Raw genomic sequence first — 19,367 nt, forward strand, 5'->3', positions numbered from 1 at the left:
GGTAGATTTCGCTATAGCAGCAGTTGTGGGAGACAACAGCCTCGGTATAACAGTGGTAACGTATTACTCATAGAATATTCCGAATAGGAAAATTCTACAAAATGCAGACTGTAGTCACATTACTGAGTTCTGTAGATGCATTTAGGAGTAATGCAGGATAATTATACAATGTAAGAAATATTTAAATTTTACTAAAATGCTGACTTAACTTAAATCCCAACTTGTTCATGTCTAGCATTGTGTCTCTCCTCAGTACCTGGACGACTTTAACATGCAGTCGGCTAAGGAGATGAAGCTGGTGTTTTTCTTGGATGCCGTGGAGCATGTGTCTCGTGTTGTGAGGATGTTGCAGCAGGAGAGAGGCAACGCCCTGCTTGTGGGGGTGGGGGGCACAGGGAAACAGTCACTGACCAGGTACAGTACTTGACAACACAGTGTCACCATGTCCTAATTGTGGGGGTGGGTGGTGGGCCCAGGGAAACAGTCACTGGCCAGGTACAGTACTTGACAACACAGTGTCACCATGTCCTAACTGTGGGGGTGGGTGGTGGGCCTAGGGAAACAGTCACTGGCCAGGTACAGTACTTGACAACACAGTGTCACCATGTCCTAACTGTCGGGGTGGGTGGTGGGCCCAGGGAAACAGTCACTGGCCAGGTACAGTACTTGACAACACAGTGTCACCATGTCCTAACTGTCGGGGTAGGTGGTGGGCCCAGGGAAACTGTCACAGACCAGGTACAGTACTTCACTTGACAACACAGAAGAACAGACAAGACATCTATAATGAAGCAACAGTCGAATTGATATTGTTTTTAGCGTTTTATTACTCAATTAGTGACTACCCTTCTGTCAATATGACCCTAAGAACGCCTGTGTGATAGAGAAAAAGGGATTTTAAAGTTCAATGTGTGCATTTCAGACTAGCCTCCCACATCTGTGGTTACAAGTGCTTCCAGATTGAGCTGAGTCGAGGCTATGACTACGCTGCATTCCACGACGACATAAAGAAACTATATGACATGGCTGGTGTTCAGAATCTCAATACAGTCTTCCTCTTCACAGACACACAGGTATGAGACATGGAGGGTTGCACAGGGATGACTAATCAATAATTACTTTTATTGATTGATGATGTTTTTTATTGCTGTTTCTTGTATTCCTTTTGCCATGATTTTACTACAGAACAAGGACTGATAACTGTTACCAAATGTCAAGTGGAAGGGGAGATAACTATCCACACTTTGATGTCATGACAACATATGTTTCTTTAGTAAAACTTCAGTTGGATTTTGTACTAAGAAATGATAAGTTTGTTCACAATATGAAATTAACAAATTAATTGTTTATTTTCATTTATTGTTTAATTATAATATTTATATTTGAATATAAAACAAAACACTCTGTTCCAGAGTTGTAACTTTATCAGAACTGAAAGGTGTCAGTGAACTTTAGATAAGGACAATAGTTTAGGTTTGGAAATATTTCTTTCTTGAACTGAAACCTAAGCTTCCAATCAATGAACGTATCTGTGAGCTGCTTGCACTCTTTCTGCAGATTGTTGTTGAGGAGTTCCTGGAAGACATCAACAACATTCTCAACTCGGGTGAGGTCCCAAACCTCTTTGAACCAGATGAATATGAGAAGCTGATCATTGGCTGCCGACCTGGAGCCAAGGAGGCTGGCATCCCCGAGGGCAACAGGGATGCCATCTATGAGTTCTGTATCAACCGAGTCAGGTAAGGTACAGCTCCATCATCAGGTGGGACACAGTTTAGACTGCACATCACATATGCCTGGAGTGGGGTGCTGCAGTGTGATTCAGAGCCAAAAATGAAAAGTATATGTGTTTCGAGTTTCTCAACCGACAATAATCAGCTCCCCGGCTGAAACAGGAAACACATGCATGTTTTCTGGCCATTTGAAATAGGATGCATGGTGATAATCACTTTATGACCCAACCTTTTACATTACTTGGGTCACAGAATTGTTCAGATGAGACCCTGCATTTCAAGAATTCACTCACCAAAGGGGTAAACATCTAAGACCTGCAGAAGTTCAAGTTATCCTCCCACATCACATGCAATCATAACTGAAATACTGATAAAAGTGGAGTAAATCCCATCTCACTCACTCACACAGTATTCTCTTGCACTTTCAGAAATAATCTGCATGTGGTTTTGTGCATGAGTCCAGTAGGGTCTGCGTTCAGGTCACGGTGTCGCATGTTCCCGTCGCTCGTCAACTGTTGCACGATTGACTGGTTTGTGGAGTGGCCTAGGGAAGCCCTTCTGGGTGTGTCCACTTCCTTCTTTGAGAATGTGGAACTAGGAGCAGATGAACTCAAGGTCAGTGTTTTAAATCAGCATTGTGGACATTTTGTGTTTTGTCATCTCTCTTGTTCCCTCATAGTTTGCTTCCTTACACTTTTGTTGTGGAAAACAATTATAAGATAAACAGAATTAAAAAAACAACAGCATCCTCTTCGGCAGAAGAAGAATAACATGGATGTTTATCATTAGAATTAGATTTAATTAACTAAATTTATTCAGAATTCCGATCTCCATTTTTAACTTCATATTTTTATCGATTTTTTTTTGTGAGGACCAAATTACCTACTAAATCATGTTTTTTTTCCAAAGTCTTCACTTATAAACAGATAAAAGAAGCTTGTTATATACTCAGTGATCATACAAATGTGAGAAAGCATGGGACAAAAAATATAACATCAATCTTTACCAAAGGATATTTTGACTTTTTAAATATTGTAATGAAAAACATTGTTCAGATCTTCTCCTCTACCCCCCGACAAAGTAAAAGGTAATCTGCCAGATCCTCACTTGTAAACAAAGGGCTGAATAAAGGATTCATGAATATGTTGTGCCACAGCAGCAACTGAGGAGGAGTATGGTTAGATGGGAGATCTTCCTGTGGGTGACCTCTAACCTATGCTTGTCTTAAAGGGCAATTATACTATTTGTCTGGTCAGGAACTGTGGTTTAGTTGATTGTGTGTCCTCGTACCTCAACAGTGTGGGACATTGCTTTATATACGAATCACTGGTTTGTCTGTCCCAGGCTAGCAATTTGCACAGGCCGCCATCACATAGCTGGAATATTGCTGAGTGTGGTGTTAAAGCACGAACACAATCTGGCCAAATCTTGCTGATTGCATGATACAACTGTTATGTTGCTGATCTGGTACAAAACAGTGATGACTCACCAAAGGAGAACACAACAGAGTCTTTGATGACCTAAGAACACTGATTCCACCTGTGATGTTTTTGTGATTGTTCCCCAGAGTAAGATCTCCGAGCTGTGTGTGGACATCCACATGAGTGTCTCAGACATGTCGGAGCGCTTCTACCAGGAACTGAAGCGCCGCTTCTACACCACCCCAACCAGCTACCTGGAACTCATCAACCTCTACCTCTCCATGCTCACCGAGAAGACGAGGTAAGCTGGCAGCCCAAATAGGTTTCCCTATTCAATCCATATTATTTTACCCCCGACCTAAAAGGCTGAACTTAAAATATTGTTTCATTTCAACATTTGTGCGACTTCTTGTCAACTCTTTTCATTGATTGTATGTCTTTATACTCCAACCACAGTGATTCCAGGGTGGACTAGATCCCCAGCAGCCTATGCTTGTCATAGATTGTGTGTCTTTATGCTCTGACCGTAGTGATTCCAGGTTAGACTAGATCCCCAGCAGCCTATGCTGGTCATAGATTGTGTGTCTTTATACTCCAACCACAGTGATTCCAGGTTAGACTAGATCCCCAGCAGCCTATGCTTGTCATAGATTGTGTGTCTTTATGCTCCGACCACAGTGATTCCAGAGTAGACTAGATCCCCAGCAGCATATGCTGGTAATAGATTGTGTGTCTTCATACTCTGACCACAGTGATTCCAGGTTAGACTAGATCCCCAGCAGCCTATGCTGGTCATAGATTGTGCGTCTTTATACTCCAACCACAGTGATTCCAGGTTAGACTAGATCCCCAGCAGCCTATGCTTGTCATAGATTGTGTGTCTTTATGCTCCGACCACAGTGATTCCAGAGTAGACTAGATCCCCAGCAGCATATGCTGGTAATAGATTGTGTGTCTTCATACTCTGACCACAGTGATTCCAGGTTAGACTAGATCCCCAGCAGCCTATGCTTGTCATAGATTGTGTGTCTTTATGCTCCAACCACAGTGATTCCAGGTTAGACTAGATCCCCAGCAGCCTATGCTTGTCATAGTTTGTGTGTCTCTATACTCTGACCACAGTGATTCCAGGTTAGACTAGATCCCCAGCAGCCTATGCTTGTCAAAGATTGTATGTCTTTATGCTCCAACCACAGTGATTCCAGTTTAGACTAGATCCCCAGCAGCCTATGCTTGTCATAGATTGTGTGTCTCTATATTCAGACCACAGTGATTCCAGGTTAGACTAGATCCCCAGTAGCCTATGCTGGTAATAGATTGTGTGTCTTTATACTCCAACCACAGTGATTCTGGTTAGACTAGATCCCCAGCAGCCTATGCTTGTCATAGATTGTGTGTCTTTATGCTCCGACCACAGTGATTCCAGGTTAGACTAGATCCCCAGCGGCCTATGCTGGTCATAGATTGTGTGTCCCTATATTCAGACCACAGTGATTCCAGGTTAGACTAGATCCCCAGCAGCCTATGCTTGTCATAGATTGTGTGTCTTTATGCTCCGACCACAGTGATTCCAGGTTAGACTAGATCCCCAGCAGCCTATGCTTGTCATAGATTGTGTGTCTTTATACTCCAACCACAGTGATTCCAGGTTAGACTAGATCCCAAGCAACCTATGCTGGTCATAGATTGTGTGTCTCTATACTCCAACCACAGTGATTCCAGGTTAGACTAGATCCCCAGCAGCCTATGCTTGTCATAGATTGTGTGTCTCTATACTCCAACCACAGTGATTCTAGGTTAGACTAGACCCCAAGCAGCCTATGCTGGTCATAAAAGGCGACCTAGTGGTCAGCTTGAGGCCTTGATTGATTGCATGTCAATGTACTCCGACATTTGCTCATAAGATCAATCACTAGATTTTGTGGTCCAGAATTCGTTATTTACAGGCTGCCGTCAAATAACTTGAAACTTGCCAAGTGCAGCTTTAAACAAAAAAATTGATTGGAACATTGCTCAGGTTGCTCATCGCTGGTTTGCCAAGGATAAAATATTGATGGCACACTGTTTTATTGCTTGGTACAAAACAACATTCACTTACTCTCTAGTTATTGGTAGTCATCTCTGTATGGAAATCTCTCTGGCCTTGTTGCATGTGGAAGTAGCTGTGGCTCCAGCTGTTTGATTGAAGGAGTAGCCTAGTGCTTGGGGCAGTTCCTAGCGAGGTAGACAAGGCTCTCATTGACAAATTCTTCCAGCCAACAGGCTTTCTGCTGTTGGGGTTTGTACACAGCCTTTGACGGCGAGAACGTTATCGTCATGGGAGTCAGAAGGTTTGACTCAGTGTTTTTGGTTTCCCCAAGCTGTTGAGATGCTACAAACAACAAGGAACACTTGCTTGTAAAACTGATATTTGTGGAGTTTGTTGGCTTCTGTTATAGAATCTTTATGATATTCCTTTAGGATTCTGAAGAACGCCCGAGACCGTGTGAAGAATGGCTTGGCCAAGCTTCTGGAGACCAATGACCTGGTTGACAATATGAAGATAGAGCTGGTGGCCCTGGAGCCGGAGTTGAAGAAGAAGTCAGAGGACACCAACGCCCTGATGGAGAGACTTGTAGTTGACCAGGAGAAGGCTGATGCTGTGAGTACCATTATCCTCATGACGTTATGTCCTCACGTCTTCGAGTCACATCCTCAAGTCATGTCCCACATCCTATGTCCTCAAATCCTCAAGTCATGTCCTCAAGTCACATCCTGTGTCCTCAAATCATTCTTCAAAACAGTGGCTGTCGCATGTTGCAGTGTGTACAGTGTTAAGCTTATCTTATTGGTCTTTCAGTCTAACATATTGTATACACAATTTTTGGTGGTGATACTTGTTTGGAGTTGATGGATTTCTAAGCCTATTACAACACAAGTGTGGCCTTAGGTAAGGTTCAGCATTCCTGGAATGTTCTGAATGTTTGCCTGGGTGTTTGTGACTTCAGGTACGGAAGGTGGTGATGGAGGATGAGGCTGTGGCCAAGGTGAAGGCCGAGGAGACCCAGTCTATTGCTGATGATGCCCAGCGGGACCTGGACGAGGCCCTCCCTGCCCTGGAGGCAGCTGTCAAGGTAAGGCTCACACACATGACACATGGAGGAGAAAAACACCACTGTCACATGTTCACACAATCAAATTCAAAGACCAAAATGTTGTTGTCATTGTGATGGAAATAATTTCAATTTAAGGGCTGAAAGCTGATTCACCACATTGTGTGTATTAACTTCTGATTATCTCTGATAATTTTCTGATAATTTCTACTGAGATGATTTTAAGGCAGGGGTGGTGTACTGATATTGCATAGAAACTGTGGGGTTCAGACTCCTGATGGTAGGGGGAGGGGAGGGGGAGTGGTAAGGTTAGCACGACATCCCTTATTTACCTCATACTTGAGTTTGTTGAAATGTATGGTGTGGGTATGGGGAGTATGTGTTGTCGGGGTTCACCATTTGTTGTGAACAAATGGTGTAGAAACTGCTGTGTAGAAACTTCCTGGCTTATTTTGTTATTTGGGGAATTTGGAAACTGAACTGGTTGTAAGTGAGTTGTCTTCCCTATACAGGCGCTGGATGCTCTGGACAAGAGTGATATTGCTGAGATCCGAGTGTTCACCAAGCCCCCGGAGCTGGTGCAGACTGTCATGGAGGCTGTGTGCATCCTGCTGGGACAGAAGTGAGTATCTTGGGATCACTCACTAACCCTGGGAATACATACATAGAAAACCCCATGAGGAATGGTCCCCAGCAACCTGTGCTGGTCAAAAGAGGCGACTTAATGGCCTGGGTGCTCAGTCCTGGTAACTTGTGTCATCTTACGGCCATGAATCATTGCTTACATTATTAATCAGTGGTTGTCAAGACAAGTCGCCATCATATAGCTGGAATATTGCTGAGTGTTGCATAATAACAAACTTAGAAAACAGATTGAGTGTGGAGTTGGGTTAACAACCCTAGTAACACGTTCTGAGGTGTATCACCTTCAGTGGACCAGGTCGTGGACAGTAAAACACATGGGTATGTTATGCAGCGTTCTCTTCAAAGTTCCTTCATGGGCATTCAACAACCAACAATCAGTGGTCAACTTCTGAAGTGCATCTTTCAACAATTGACATTTATCTCTCCCTACAACAAACAACCAGCTCTCTGTAACCAACATCGGTCATTAACACAAAACAACATACAACATTCCACAGGCAATTTTCAACATTCAGCATTCAGCCGTCAACAACCAAAAAGGAACATTTCATATCCAACATTCCTCATTCAACATTTATCATTCAGAACCAACTTAAGAAAACCAACATTTAACGACCAACATTCAACATTAGGTCAGGTGAAATGGGGTTTAACGTCATGTCCAAGATAATTGCACTGATATAGCACCATTCATATGTGTGTGTGACTGCTGGTACTAGTCCAGACTGATGCCGATTTTATAGTGCTAGCCCTCTGAGATACCATTTTCACATTCCACACTCAACAAATGATAACCAGCATTCAGCATAACACAATCAACAATCAACATTTCACATCCAGCATTCAACTTTCCACAATCAACATTCAACAAATGAACACATTTACTTCCAGAACCGACTGGGCTGCAGCTAAGACTGTGCTGGGAGACTCCAACTTCCTGAGGAAACTGGGAGAGTATGACAAGGACAACATCCCCGAGTCAATGCTGAAGAAACTCAAGAAGTACATTGAAAACCCCAAGTTTGTACCTGAAGCTGTGGAGAAGGTGTCCAAGGTATGTTGCTGTAGGAATTCAGACAAAGTCCCATATATGATGTATTTTCTGTAGTGTCATTTCAGGGGTACCGGTCAGTTATTGTGGAATAGTGAGGGGAGGGTGTGAGTGTGTGTTTGTGTGTTGGGGGGATGGAGGGATGGAGGTGGGGAAGTGGTTGGAGGTGAAATCACGTGGTGGGTTGGTGGTTGGTGGTTGGTGGTTAGGGCTGGGGGTCAGGACCATGAACTCATTGCGTAGTTATGGTGTGTTTTACTCGTTAGTAATGTTTGTGTACACCTTTGAATGTGACTTTGCTGCTTCTGTCAAACTTTGTTTGTGGAGTATGTTGTGTTACTGACACAATGTAGTACATTGTCATGTTACTGACACAATGAAGTACATTGTCATGTTACTGACACAATGTAGTACATTGTCATGTTACTGACACAATGAAGTACATTGTCATGTTACTGTCACAATGAAGTGCATTGTCATGTTACTGACACAATGAAGTACATTGTCATGTTACTGTCACAATGAAGTGCATTGCCATGTTACTGACACAATGAAGTACATTGTCATGTTACTGACACAATGAAGTAAATTGTCATGGTACTAACACAATAAAGTGCATGTACATTGTCATGTTACTGACACAATGAAGTACATTGTCATGTTACTGACACAATGAAGTGCATTGTCATGTTACTGACACAATGAAGTACATTGTCATGTTACTGACACAATGAAGTACATTGTCATGTTACTGACACAATGAAGTACATTGTCATGTTACTGACACAATGAAGTACATTGTCATGTTACTGACACAATGAAGTACATTGTCATGTTACTGACACAATGAAGTACATTGTCATGGTACTGACACAATAAAGTGCAAGTACATTGTCATGTTTCTGACACAATGAAGTACATTGTCATGTTACTGACACAATGAAGTACATTGTCATGTTACTGACACAATGAAGTACATTGTCATGTTACTGAAACAATGAAGTACATGTACATTGTCATGTTACTGACACAATGAAGTACATTGTCATGTTACTGACACAATAAAGTGCATGTACATTGTCATGTTACTGACACAATGAAGTACATTGTCATGTTACTGACACAATGAAGTACATTGTCATGTTACTGACACAATGAAGTACATTGTCATGTTACTGTCACAATGAAGTACATTGTCATGTTACTGACACAATGAAGTACATTGTCATGTTACTGACACAATGAAGTACATTGTCATGTTACTGACACAATGAAGTACATTGTCATGTTACTGACACAATGAAGTACATTGTCATGTTACTGACACAATAAAGTGCATGTACATTGTCATGTTACTGACACAATGAAGTACATTGTCATGTTACTGACACAATGAAGTACATTGTCATGTTACTGTAACAATGAAGTACATTGTCATGTTACTGACACAATGAAGTACATTGTCATGTTACTGACACAATGAAGTACATTGTCATGTTACTGACACATTCCTCTGTCTGGTAGGCCTGCAAGTCCATGGTGATGTGGGTGAGAGCGATGGACCTGTACGCTCACGTGTTCCGAACTGTCGAACCCAAGAAACAGAGGTGAGATATTTACTGGCAGTGTTTAGCATACAGAGGTGAGATATTTCCTGGCAGTGTTTAGCATACAGAGGTGAGATATTTACTGGCAGTGTTTAGCATACAGCTATAGGTGAGATATTTACTGGCAGTGTTTAGCATACAGAGGTGAGATATTTACTGGCAGTGTTTAGCATACAGAGGTGAGATATTTACTGGCAGTGTTTAGCATACAGAGGTGAGATATTTACTGGCAGTGTTTAGCATACAGAGGTCCTGCACATCATTGACAAGTTATGGATTCAATTTCACACATAAATAAACAATTTAAAAAAGTTCAAAAGATCAAAATCCAAACAAGAAAGAAACTGAACCTTTGAAATAATAATTGATCAAATACCACTGCCAAAAAGCAATGCCATCTCTGACAGAAGTAGATATCAAAGTACATCTTACTGTGAACATATTTCACATTTTGCACTTTTATCTGAATTAGCATTAATTTTTTTTCTAGCTGACTGACCAAAACAATATTATATGCTAAATAATATATATGAATTATTGAACAACATAAATACATTTATATTTTTACCCTTCCAAGTTAATTGATAAGCAGCAAATCTGTAAACAATAAAATATAACATTCATGTTCATACTTTAATACTGACTTGTGATGTTGCCAGACTGGCGTCTGCCCAGGGAGAGCTGGACGTCGTGATGAAGATGCTGAAAGAGAAGCAGGCCAAGCTGGCGGATGTGGAGGCCAAGATCGCACAGCTGCAGAAGTCATATGACGACAGTGTAGCATCTAAGCAGAAACTGGAGCGCAACATTGCCACCACAGGATCACGACTCAAGCGTGCGTCCAAACTTACATCAGCTCTTGCAGATGAACAGATTAGGTGGGAGGCGAGTGTCAAGGTGAGAAGCTTTGGCATCTTTACAGATGCATTCTGTCTGGTTATTTCGTTGGTCCAATGAGGACAGGTGGCACAATGACTGCTGGTTGTTGCTAGAACTTGGATTGGGCCACTACATCTCATGGCTTGTCATTGCTCCACATATATACTGTACACGTTACCTATTGTCTCTGTGCAAGATAGTTAGAAAAGTGGGAGTTTCCTATAGTAGTGGCATGATACCTGGATGCATCAATGGATCGCGACTTTTAACTTCATGCTACAAGTATCAATCACACTTGCACACTAAGTAAAAAGTATTGATTCTTACCTTAAATGTATTCTTAAATAAATGTTAAACCAAACACTAAATACAAGGGAAAATAAGTAGTGAGATGTAAATATTGTCATCCATTGTGCCATACTGCCAACCGTAAATTGTTAGTGTGCCAGGTATTTGGCCATCCTGTCTATGAAAAGGATGGTTCACGCCCCTCAGATAAGAGCACTTGAAATGATCATGATACGTATCAGATCGTGAGCAAGGTATTGTTATATGTATCGGACAACACAGTTGGTGTATCGTCCCAGCCCTAGTTTCCTGTACAAAAAAGCTACTTCAGCTGAGTCAGTCTGTTGTCAGAGCAAGGTCACATGGAGTCTTCTGTGATGTCGTGAATAATGGCTGATGCTATCTGGGATTATTTGCGACAATATCCGGATGTGATGTCATGTGTTTTGCAAACAATCAATATGTGAAGCTGGTTTCTTCTTACTTGAATATAACCCTGAAGTGTGTGGTACAGATAGTGCCGGACTGTGTGGTCTGGCTGTGCTGTGCTGTTGTCAGCCTCTGTATCCCACTCTCATCTATAGCTGCCTGCACTAGGGACTATGAACATCTGAAACAACTCTCAGCACTTCAAAAAAAGTTGATTAATGATAACTGAAACAACTTAAAGATAGAGATCAAGAGACCCCTTGCTTTTATGCCCAATTTTAAGAGTTCATTGAATATTGTCTCAGAAATTGGTTTGAAACAGTATGGGTTTAATTACAAGACTTTTGTTTGCTATCCTTTTAGATGGTAGTGCTTTATAATGAATTTGTTGTTGTCTTTTAGCAATTCAACATTGAAATCGGCAACGTGACCGGTGATGTGTTCATCTCGGCCGCCTGTGTGGCGTACTATGGAGCCTTCACCAGTGTGTACCGCCAGCAGCTGGTCAGTCACTGGATTGACAAGTGCAAGGAGCTGGAGATACCGGTCACTGACGGGATGACCCTAGAGAAGGTCCTCGCTGACCCCTTCGAGATCAGGCAGTGGAACTCGGATGGCCTACCTCGAGATCAGGTGTCCACAGAGAACGCCATCTTGGTGACACGAGGTCGGAGGTGGCCCCTCATGATTGACCCCCAAGAACAGGTGATTGTTTTTTTCAGAACTTGACAGTGATAGCATCAGATTCCGTTAGTAACATAATAGTTACTATATGCTTCATGAAAGTTATCTCGGAGGGATTCTTGGACAGTAAAATGCCAGGGCCCCATTCCACAAAGCTATCTCAATGTAAGTCTATGTTAAAGTATGAGAGTGACGATTGTCTCAGCGCTGCGTTCGATTCGAGGAATCAGGCCTTGGAAATGTTATATCCAGTGCTATGTGATCTTTTATTTATTACAATAAGTTGTTATTAACGGTACTAAAGGAAAGGAATGCACATTAAAGGGGTTATTCCAAAGGGCCTTATTGACCACTATGACCAGATGTTGTTATTTTCCTGGTGTACTGATTTCTATATCTCATGCAAAATTTTGTTGTAGTTCAATAACTAATACAAATTAGGGCAGTGTATTGGCCAAAAGATTGTGTTGCAATATATTGCGATACAGGTATCTGTATTGTGAGACATAGTGCGATATGCTGGGGCCTGATGTGTCTGACAGTGCTTGCTGCTGATTGTGCATGCAGGTCCTATTTTCTACATACTAAGTAAATTTTGTAATGCCAAAGTCGGCATGGTCAGTCGCCGCCACCGTGTGAAAAAAATCACTTCCACGTTTCTGCCATTTTGTCAATCAATTTCAAAGGGAAACATCATTTGTGAATGAATTTCTGTGTAGAATTTAGGTTAAACAATACAAACAATGATGAGACTTGCTAAACATTTTTTTTCTCGATATACCAGAACACAGATAAAATATTGCAATAAGTATCATTTGAAAAGCGTCTTGCAGTATACTGATATACCGGTAATACTGTGCAGACTTATTACAAATAGTTCTTTTCGTCTCTCTTTTCAATATTTTAGGGTCTGAATCAACATACTGCCTGGGTGCTAGGCAGGTTTAATTTAATTCTTTTGTGCTGTGTTTGTTATTTAACTTTATCAAAGGATACATTTATAAAATTGTATGACAAATAATGAATGAACTAATGTGGTGTTTCAAGGCCAACCGATGGGTGAGGAACCGCGAGGTTAAGAATGGCCTGAAGGTCATCAAGCTGACTGATGGTCAGTTCCTGAGGACCCTGGAGAACTGTATCCGTATCGGAATGCCGGTCCTACTGGAAGACCTTGGGGAGAGTCTGGACCCCGCCCTGGAACCTGTGCTGCTCAAACAGACATTTATGTCGGTCAGTACATCATCTACCTCTGTCTGGGTTATAGCTGTCACAGGTCATGGTGAATGTATGGCATATTGCAAGATTTAATGCTACAGTTAACATTTAGGACACTATGATTTCATAGAAAAAGCATAGGAAATGTATGCAAGGAAGTAGTGTAAGTAATAATAGTATTCAAGATGATCCAGTATTAAACAGGACTTGAGGTGCTATGATTTTATAGAAAGTAGAAATGTTTTTGTACAGCCGAAGGATGATGCTTTGTTCTTTAGGGAGGGCGTCTTCTGATTCGATTGGGTGACAGTGACATCGACTATGATCGTAACTTCCGCTTCTACATGACAACAAAGCTGTCCAACCCCCACTACCTGCCCGAGGTTTGCATCAAAGTAACCATCATCAACTTCACTGTCACTAAGTCTGGCTTAGAAGATCAGCTTCTCAGGTAGGTCAAGGTCATCATTATATATAAGGTGACATTTGTCTTTTGATCTTTATTATTTGCTTTTTGATGATACCTGACACAAAAGATTGTTTAGTTGGAATCTTTTCAGTCACTATCGATTTGTAAACTTGCCAGAGCTGTACTCTACCAAGGGAGTTGAAACTGAAAATTTGTTTCAAATAATAATTAGGATGTTGATGTTTATGAGATTAATAGACATCATCATAAGATTGAAACAACAAGTTGATTAAAAACTGAATGTAACACTTTGTACATTTTAGTGATGTTGTACGCCTGGAGAGGCCGGATCTAGAGGAACAGCGCAACCAGCTGATTGTAAGGATCAACGCGGACAAGAACCAGTTGAAGGCCATTGAAGACAGGATCCTCAAGCTGCTGTTTGAATCGGAGGGCAACATCCTGGATAACGAAGAACTCATCAACACTCTCAATGAGTCCAAGGTGAGACAGGCATTGAAACAGTTGTCCCAGTGTCTACTACATCCTTGTGTTTCAACTGTTTCTTCTTTCAGTCACCACACCTCAGTCACCTATGTTGTCATTAGAGACGAAAGGATCATGTGATCAGTCTCGTCCACTTGATTCTCTGTCATTTTATGCCGACATTACTCATGATATCAACAACGATTTGTCCGGTCAACGATTTATCCCATCCAAACTCTTTTATTTGTAGCGGCCTGTGTTCAGTGACCGTCAAGGTGTATATATACGTCTCTGTTCAGGTGACTTGCGTGCTCAGTGACCATAAAACTACATATATATATCTCTGTTCAGGTGACTTCTGGGGTGATCACGCAACGACTTCGGGAGGCTGAGAAGACAGAGGAGATGATTACGACTGCTCGTGAGAAGTACAGGACTGTAGCAGAACGAGGTTCTGTCATGTACTTTGTTGTAGCTGACATGGGCAACGTGGACCCCATGTACCAGTTCTCACTGAAATACTTCAAACAGGTAATTACACACATTCTACATGGACATGTTCCGATTGGTCAGCAAGCAGTATCAATTCGTTGTTACACCATGATTTTGCTCGTCACAGCCTCTATCTATATTTTAGTGTGAGGCACTTCTTCTTTTTGCATGTGCAACTAGTAGGCAGTTTTACTTTATAAACATTGTAACATACTGCAGTTCCTGGAAATAACTGAGGTAGCAAACATTCTCTTCAAGAGTGTCATCGAATTTAGTAGAATCCTACAGCAAAATTTGATACCTGTAATTGTTTAAATCATAAACATGGACCATTTTACTACAAATATAGCACAATAACATTGAACTATGTTGAAAACCTTTTAGGTCAAGATTAATATTATGAGCCATTTTCCACACATCCTCATGTGTAAAAGGTAACCTTCCAGATGTATTCTCCACCTCAGTGAGGTTATATTTAATTTGTTTTTTCTTCCAACTGATCTTTCACTCTGAAGATAAACATGGCCATGAGAAACACCACATATAATATGGATGTCCTACAGGAATTACATGAATTTCAGAAGAAAGTGGTGTTATTGAGCAGGTCTTATTTGTGTTAAACTGCTGTGTGGGATTTTATGTCTCGTAGGTACAAACTGTTTTATGAAGGGCAATGTTTTAGTGATGTGTGCTGTGCTGGAGGACAATGTTTGTAGCCTGTCTTCAGTGCATGTGTTTTATGTTCCAGCTGTTCAATGCCACGATTGAGTCCAGTGAGAAGAGTGACAACCTGGACACCCGTCTGGCCATCTGCCTGGACCAGACCACAATGTGTATATACAAGAACGTTGCCAGGTACGCCCTCCGTCCTTCATGTCAGTCTCAAACATTTGTGTAATTAAATGAGCTCTGACCAACAATTGGTGGACACAGTTAGCCCAATGAATTTTGATCAAACGCATTGTATACAGTCTCAGGCCGCTACACACAAGTGCTTCTCTAACAGAAGTAAGTATGTATGTAACTGAGAAAAGGGTATTTCATCCATCCATTTGTCCATCTGTCTGTCCATCCATCCATCCATGTTATTTGTGTTCCTCTAGAGCTCTGTTTGAGAAGGAGAAGCTGGTGTTCTCCTTCATGTTGTGTGGTGAGATCCTCAAGACTGCCAAATTCATCTCTGTTGCCGGCTGGAACTTCTTCCTGCGTGGTGCTGCGGGCATGGACAGGGTGAGTCTACACACCTCTCACTCCCTACAGCTGCATGGTCATGGTCAGGGACACAACTCACTGTGCAGTGTTGTGGCACTTCCTCTGCTGATTCATGTTCCCCATTTTCCCTGATGATGATCCTTGATTTGTCAAAGCCGCTCAAAGCCGCTCAAAGCTATTCAATGTGGTTCAGAGCCATTCCTAGTTGTTCATAGTTGTTGAAAGGCGTTCAGAGATGTGTCAAACCTACACAATCATTTTCCTCAATAAAAAGTAAATTTATAAATGCTGCTTTACAATCTTATTAACAAATTGCTGTAAATATATAATTTGATGTATTTATGCCCTTTTTTATAATTCCATTACTTTTCTGGTGGCTATATGGCTGAAACAGTGTGGATGTCGCCTTAAATGGAACTCCCCTCACACTCACTACTGATATGCCAGTATGTGGATGTGCTCTGATCTTCATCAGACACAAGAAGTATTTGCAAGATGTTGATGGAAGTGTTGATGTTACAGCAACGCCCCCCCAAGCCAGACAAGCCGTGGTTGAGTCAGACCGTGTGGAAGACAGCATACGACCTCAGTGAGACTGTGCCAGCTTTCAGGGGTCTGCACACTGACCTCATCAAGACCCCCGTGTGGGTCAAACTCGGAGACATTGAGGTAGGCACTAGCAGATGAAGAAAATCACTGTAAATGTAGTACAACCAAACGTTCATTCTGCATGTGAATCACATATTGACATTAAGTGTACATTGATTGCTCCTTGAAGAATTCGTTCAGAAAAAATGAAATATAATACAATATTTTCTTGTATATAGTGCACACTTTCCCCCAAAAAATACAGCTGTGTAGAGGGGGGTGCTCATAATACACGCATAAAATGAGATTTTATGTTTTCTCAAACACAAGGACATTGCTGTGAACACATAACACTGTTAATATAATACCTCACAGTTTGAAAATACTTTGTTTATTGTGGCCTAATCTCCAAGTGTCATGTTTGTGTGGTAATTGCCTTGTCCTGTGTGCAGGTACATCTGAACCCAGAAACAAATGAGGACTATGAGCCCCTCCCCGACGAGCCGGCTCCCCCTCCCCTCATACAGGAAACTGAAGGTCAGGAAGAGGCTCAAGCAGATGATGGCAAGGTCAAAGGTCACTGGAACATCAGGCTCACCAGCTTCCAGAAGCTCACCTTCATCAAGGCGTTCCGAGAAGAAAAGGTAAATGTTGTATTGGTGGTCTTGGAATATACCAGTAGATGTAAAGAATATGTAAAGAGATATGTTTGAGTTTACGCTGATGATCAGACTCTATCTAAGCCAATGGCTCTTACCATGTCCAATAAAACACCCATGAACAAAATGTTGGGAACATATTTCTGATGTTGGATATATGTCTTTTTTCAGACTGTGTTTGCAATCACCGATTTTGTTCGAGAGAATCTGGGTCAGCAGTTTGTGGAGAGTCCGCCAGTGGGTCTGCCGGAACTCTACGATGACATGAACAAAGTGACCCCCCTTGTGTTCGTCCTCAGCACAGGCTCCGATCCCATGGGGGCCTTCCTTCGATTTGCCAAGGACAGGGGCTACACAGACAAGTGAGTCCATGTTTAGGGCTGTGTTGCACAGCAACCTGACAATCAGTCTTCACAGTCTGACAATTGAACCTGAGGATCTGTTGAATCCATGTAGTCCATAACGGCACTGGTGGAAGGTTGGCTTATGGGCTACAGTGCATGTGTTCATGTGGTGCTTTGATGAGTATATGTGAAACATGACCTACTTGTGCACCATGTCCTTTAGCAGTAGCATCTGATCAAACTGTGTTTCTACAAAACACTGTTCAAAATATGTTTATAAGTGTATGAATGGAAATAATCAGAGGTAACTCCCTCACAACATCTGTAAGACCTAGGACTTAATGAACATCTGTAAGACATAGAACTTGAACAACATCTGCAAGACCTAGGACTTGAACAACTTCTGTTAGCCCATGACTTGGACATCTGTAAGACCTAGGACTTGAACAACATCTGCAAGACCTAGGACTTGAACAACTTCTGTTAGCCCATGACTTGGACATCTGTAAGACACAGGACTTGAACATCTGGAAGACCTAGGACTTGAACAACTTCTGTAAGACCTAGGACTTGAACAACATCTGCAAGACCTAGGACTTGAACAACTTCTGTTAGACCCATGACCTGGACATCTGTAAGACCTAGGACTTGAACAACATCTGCAAGACCTAGCATTTGAACATCTTATAGACCTAGGACTTGAACATCTTATAGACCTAGGACCTGAACATCTTATAGACCTAAGACTTGAACATCTTATAGACCTAGGACTTGAACATCTTATAGACCTAGGACTTGAACAACTTCTGTTAGACCCATGACTTGGACATCTGTAAGACACAGGACTTGAAAATCTGTAAGACCTAGGACTTGAACAACATCTGTAAGACCTAGGACTTGAACAACTTCTGTAAGACCTAGGACTTGAACAACTTCTGCAAGACCTAGGACTTGAACAACTTCTGTTAGACCCATGACTTGAACATCTGTAAGACACAGGACTTGAACATCTGGAAGACCTAGGACTTGAACATCTTATAGACCTAGGACTTAAACATCTGTAAGACCTAGCATTTGAACATCTTATAGACCTAGGACTTGAACATCTTATAGACCTAGGACTTGGACATCTGTAAGACCTAGGACTTGAACATCTGTAAGACCTAGGACTTTGACATGTTATAGATCTAGGACTTGAACATCTTATAGACCTAGGCCTTGAACATCTTATAGACCTGGGACTTGAACTATTTTTTTTTTATGTTGCAGGATCCAGTCAATTTCTCTAGGTCAAGGTCAGGGCCCAGTGGCTGAAAAATTGATTGCAAATGCAGTGAAGAGTGGAGAATGGGTCTTCCTTCAGGTAACAAGTCTCTCATTTATCATTGTTGATCTAATCTGCCTGGATGCGGTACGATTCATTCTGGTAGTTGCTCTCAAGTCAGGGTTCAGTGCAGAGTAGGTCCCCAGTGTCCCTTGGTTGTTGTCAGAGCCCGCCACACTTGAGGGATGACCAGGCTGATTCTATGTCCTCATGCTGTCAACCATCGATTTGCCTGCCTGGTTTTGATTATTTGCAGGCCATAAAACAACATTCACTCACTGATTATATTTGAGAATTTATGTGTATGTTGGGAATTTGGGGTTTATATCTTTGTAAATTTGATACCTCTTACTCAGTTATGCTTCAAATGTAACTGTTACGAATTAAGCCTGTGCTTATGTGAGACGAAGGTATTAATGTGCCTTGTTTCATATTGTGCTTGTCCTTGTCTCCAGAACTGTCACTTGGCCGCGTCGTGGATGTTGAGAATGGAGGCTACAGTGAAGGACCTGACGGAGAAGCCCAACGACATCCATGAAGACTATCGCCTGTTCCTCAGCTCCATGCCAGCCAAACACTTCCCCGTGTCCGTGCTGCAGAACAGTGTCAAGGTCACCAATGAGCCACCGAAAGGTCTAAGGGCAAATGTCAGAAGGGCATTCACCGACATCACCACCAACTTCTTTGAGGAGAACAGTAAGTTCATTGGGAGGGAGTGTTTGTACGGTTTTACTCCTCATAGCAGTATTCCATTAATATGATGGCAGAGGACGCCAAGAATGAACTACCGGGGTACTCACATTGTA

At 41.9% G+C, this 19,367-nt stretch overlaps 1 protein-coding gene across 3 annotated transcripts in view; it reads left to right on the plus strand.

Annotated features, from left to right (window-relative positions):
• The window catches only part of LOC124115121 (dynein axonemal heavy chain 6-like), a 98,237-nt gene that overhangs the window by 69,472 nt on the left and 9,398 nt on the right, over positions 1–19,367 (plus strand). For all 3 annotated transcript variants that reach the window (XM_046475943.2, XM_046475945.2, XM_046475944.2), the window contains exons 47-69: positions 254–414; positions 923–1,073; positions 1,558–1,739; positions 2,162–2,348; positions 3,301–3,455; positions 5,615–5,795; positions 6,142–6,267; positions 6,759–6,868; positions 7,783–7,945; positions 9,467–9,549; positions 10,209–10,446; positions 11,548–11,850; positions 12,877–13,062; positions 13,326–13,498; positions 13,780–13,960; positions 14,294–14,473; positions 15,183–15,289; positions 15,538–15,664; positions 16,169–16,315; positions 16,687–16,878; positions 17,065–17,255; positions 18,507–18,600; positions 19,017–19,257. In XM_046475943.2, coding sequence (XP_046331899.2) covers positions 254–414; positions 923–1,073; positions 1,558–1,739; positions 2,162–2,348; positions 3,301–3,455; positions 5,615–5,795; positions 6,142–6,267; positions 6,759–6,868; positions 7,783–7,945; positions 9,467–9,549; positions 10,209–10,446; positions 11,548–11,850; positions 12,877–13,062; positions 13,326–13,498; positions 13,780–13,960; positions 14,294–14,473; positions 15,183–15,289; positions 15,538–15,664; positions 16,169–16,315; positions 16,687–16,878; positions 17,065–17,255; positions 18,507–18,600; positions 19,017–19,257 — 3,859 coding nt within the window. The remainder of the gene's footprint in view (positions 1–253; positions 415–922; positions 1,074–1,557; positions 1,740–2,161; positions 2,349–3,300; positions 3,456–5,614; positions 5,796–6,141; positions 6,268–6,758; positions 6,869–7,782; positions 7,946–9,466; positions 9,550–10,208; positions 10,447–11,547; positions 11,851–12,876; positions 13,063–13,325; positions 13,499–13,779; positions 13,961–14,293; positions 14,474–15,182; positions 15,290–15,537; positions 15,665–16,168; positions 16,316–16,686; positions 16,879–17,064; positions 17,256–18,506; positions 18,601–19,016; positions 19,258–19,367) is intronic.

The sequence above is a fragment of the Haliotis rufescens genome, unplaced genomic scaffold, assembly GCF_023055435.1.
Source record: "Haliotis rufescens isolate VD_foot unplaced genomic scaffold, xgHalRufe1.0.p SCAF_14, whole genome shotgun sequence".
NCBI lineage: Eukaryota > Metazoa > Mollusca > Gastropoda > Lepetellida > Haliotidae > Haliotis > Haliotis rufescens.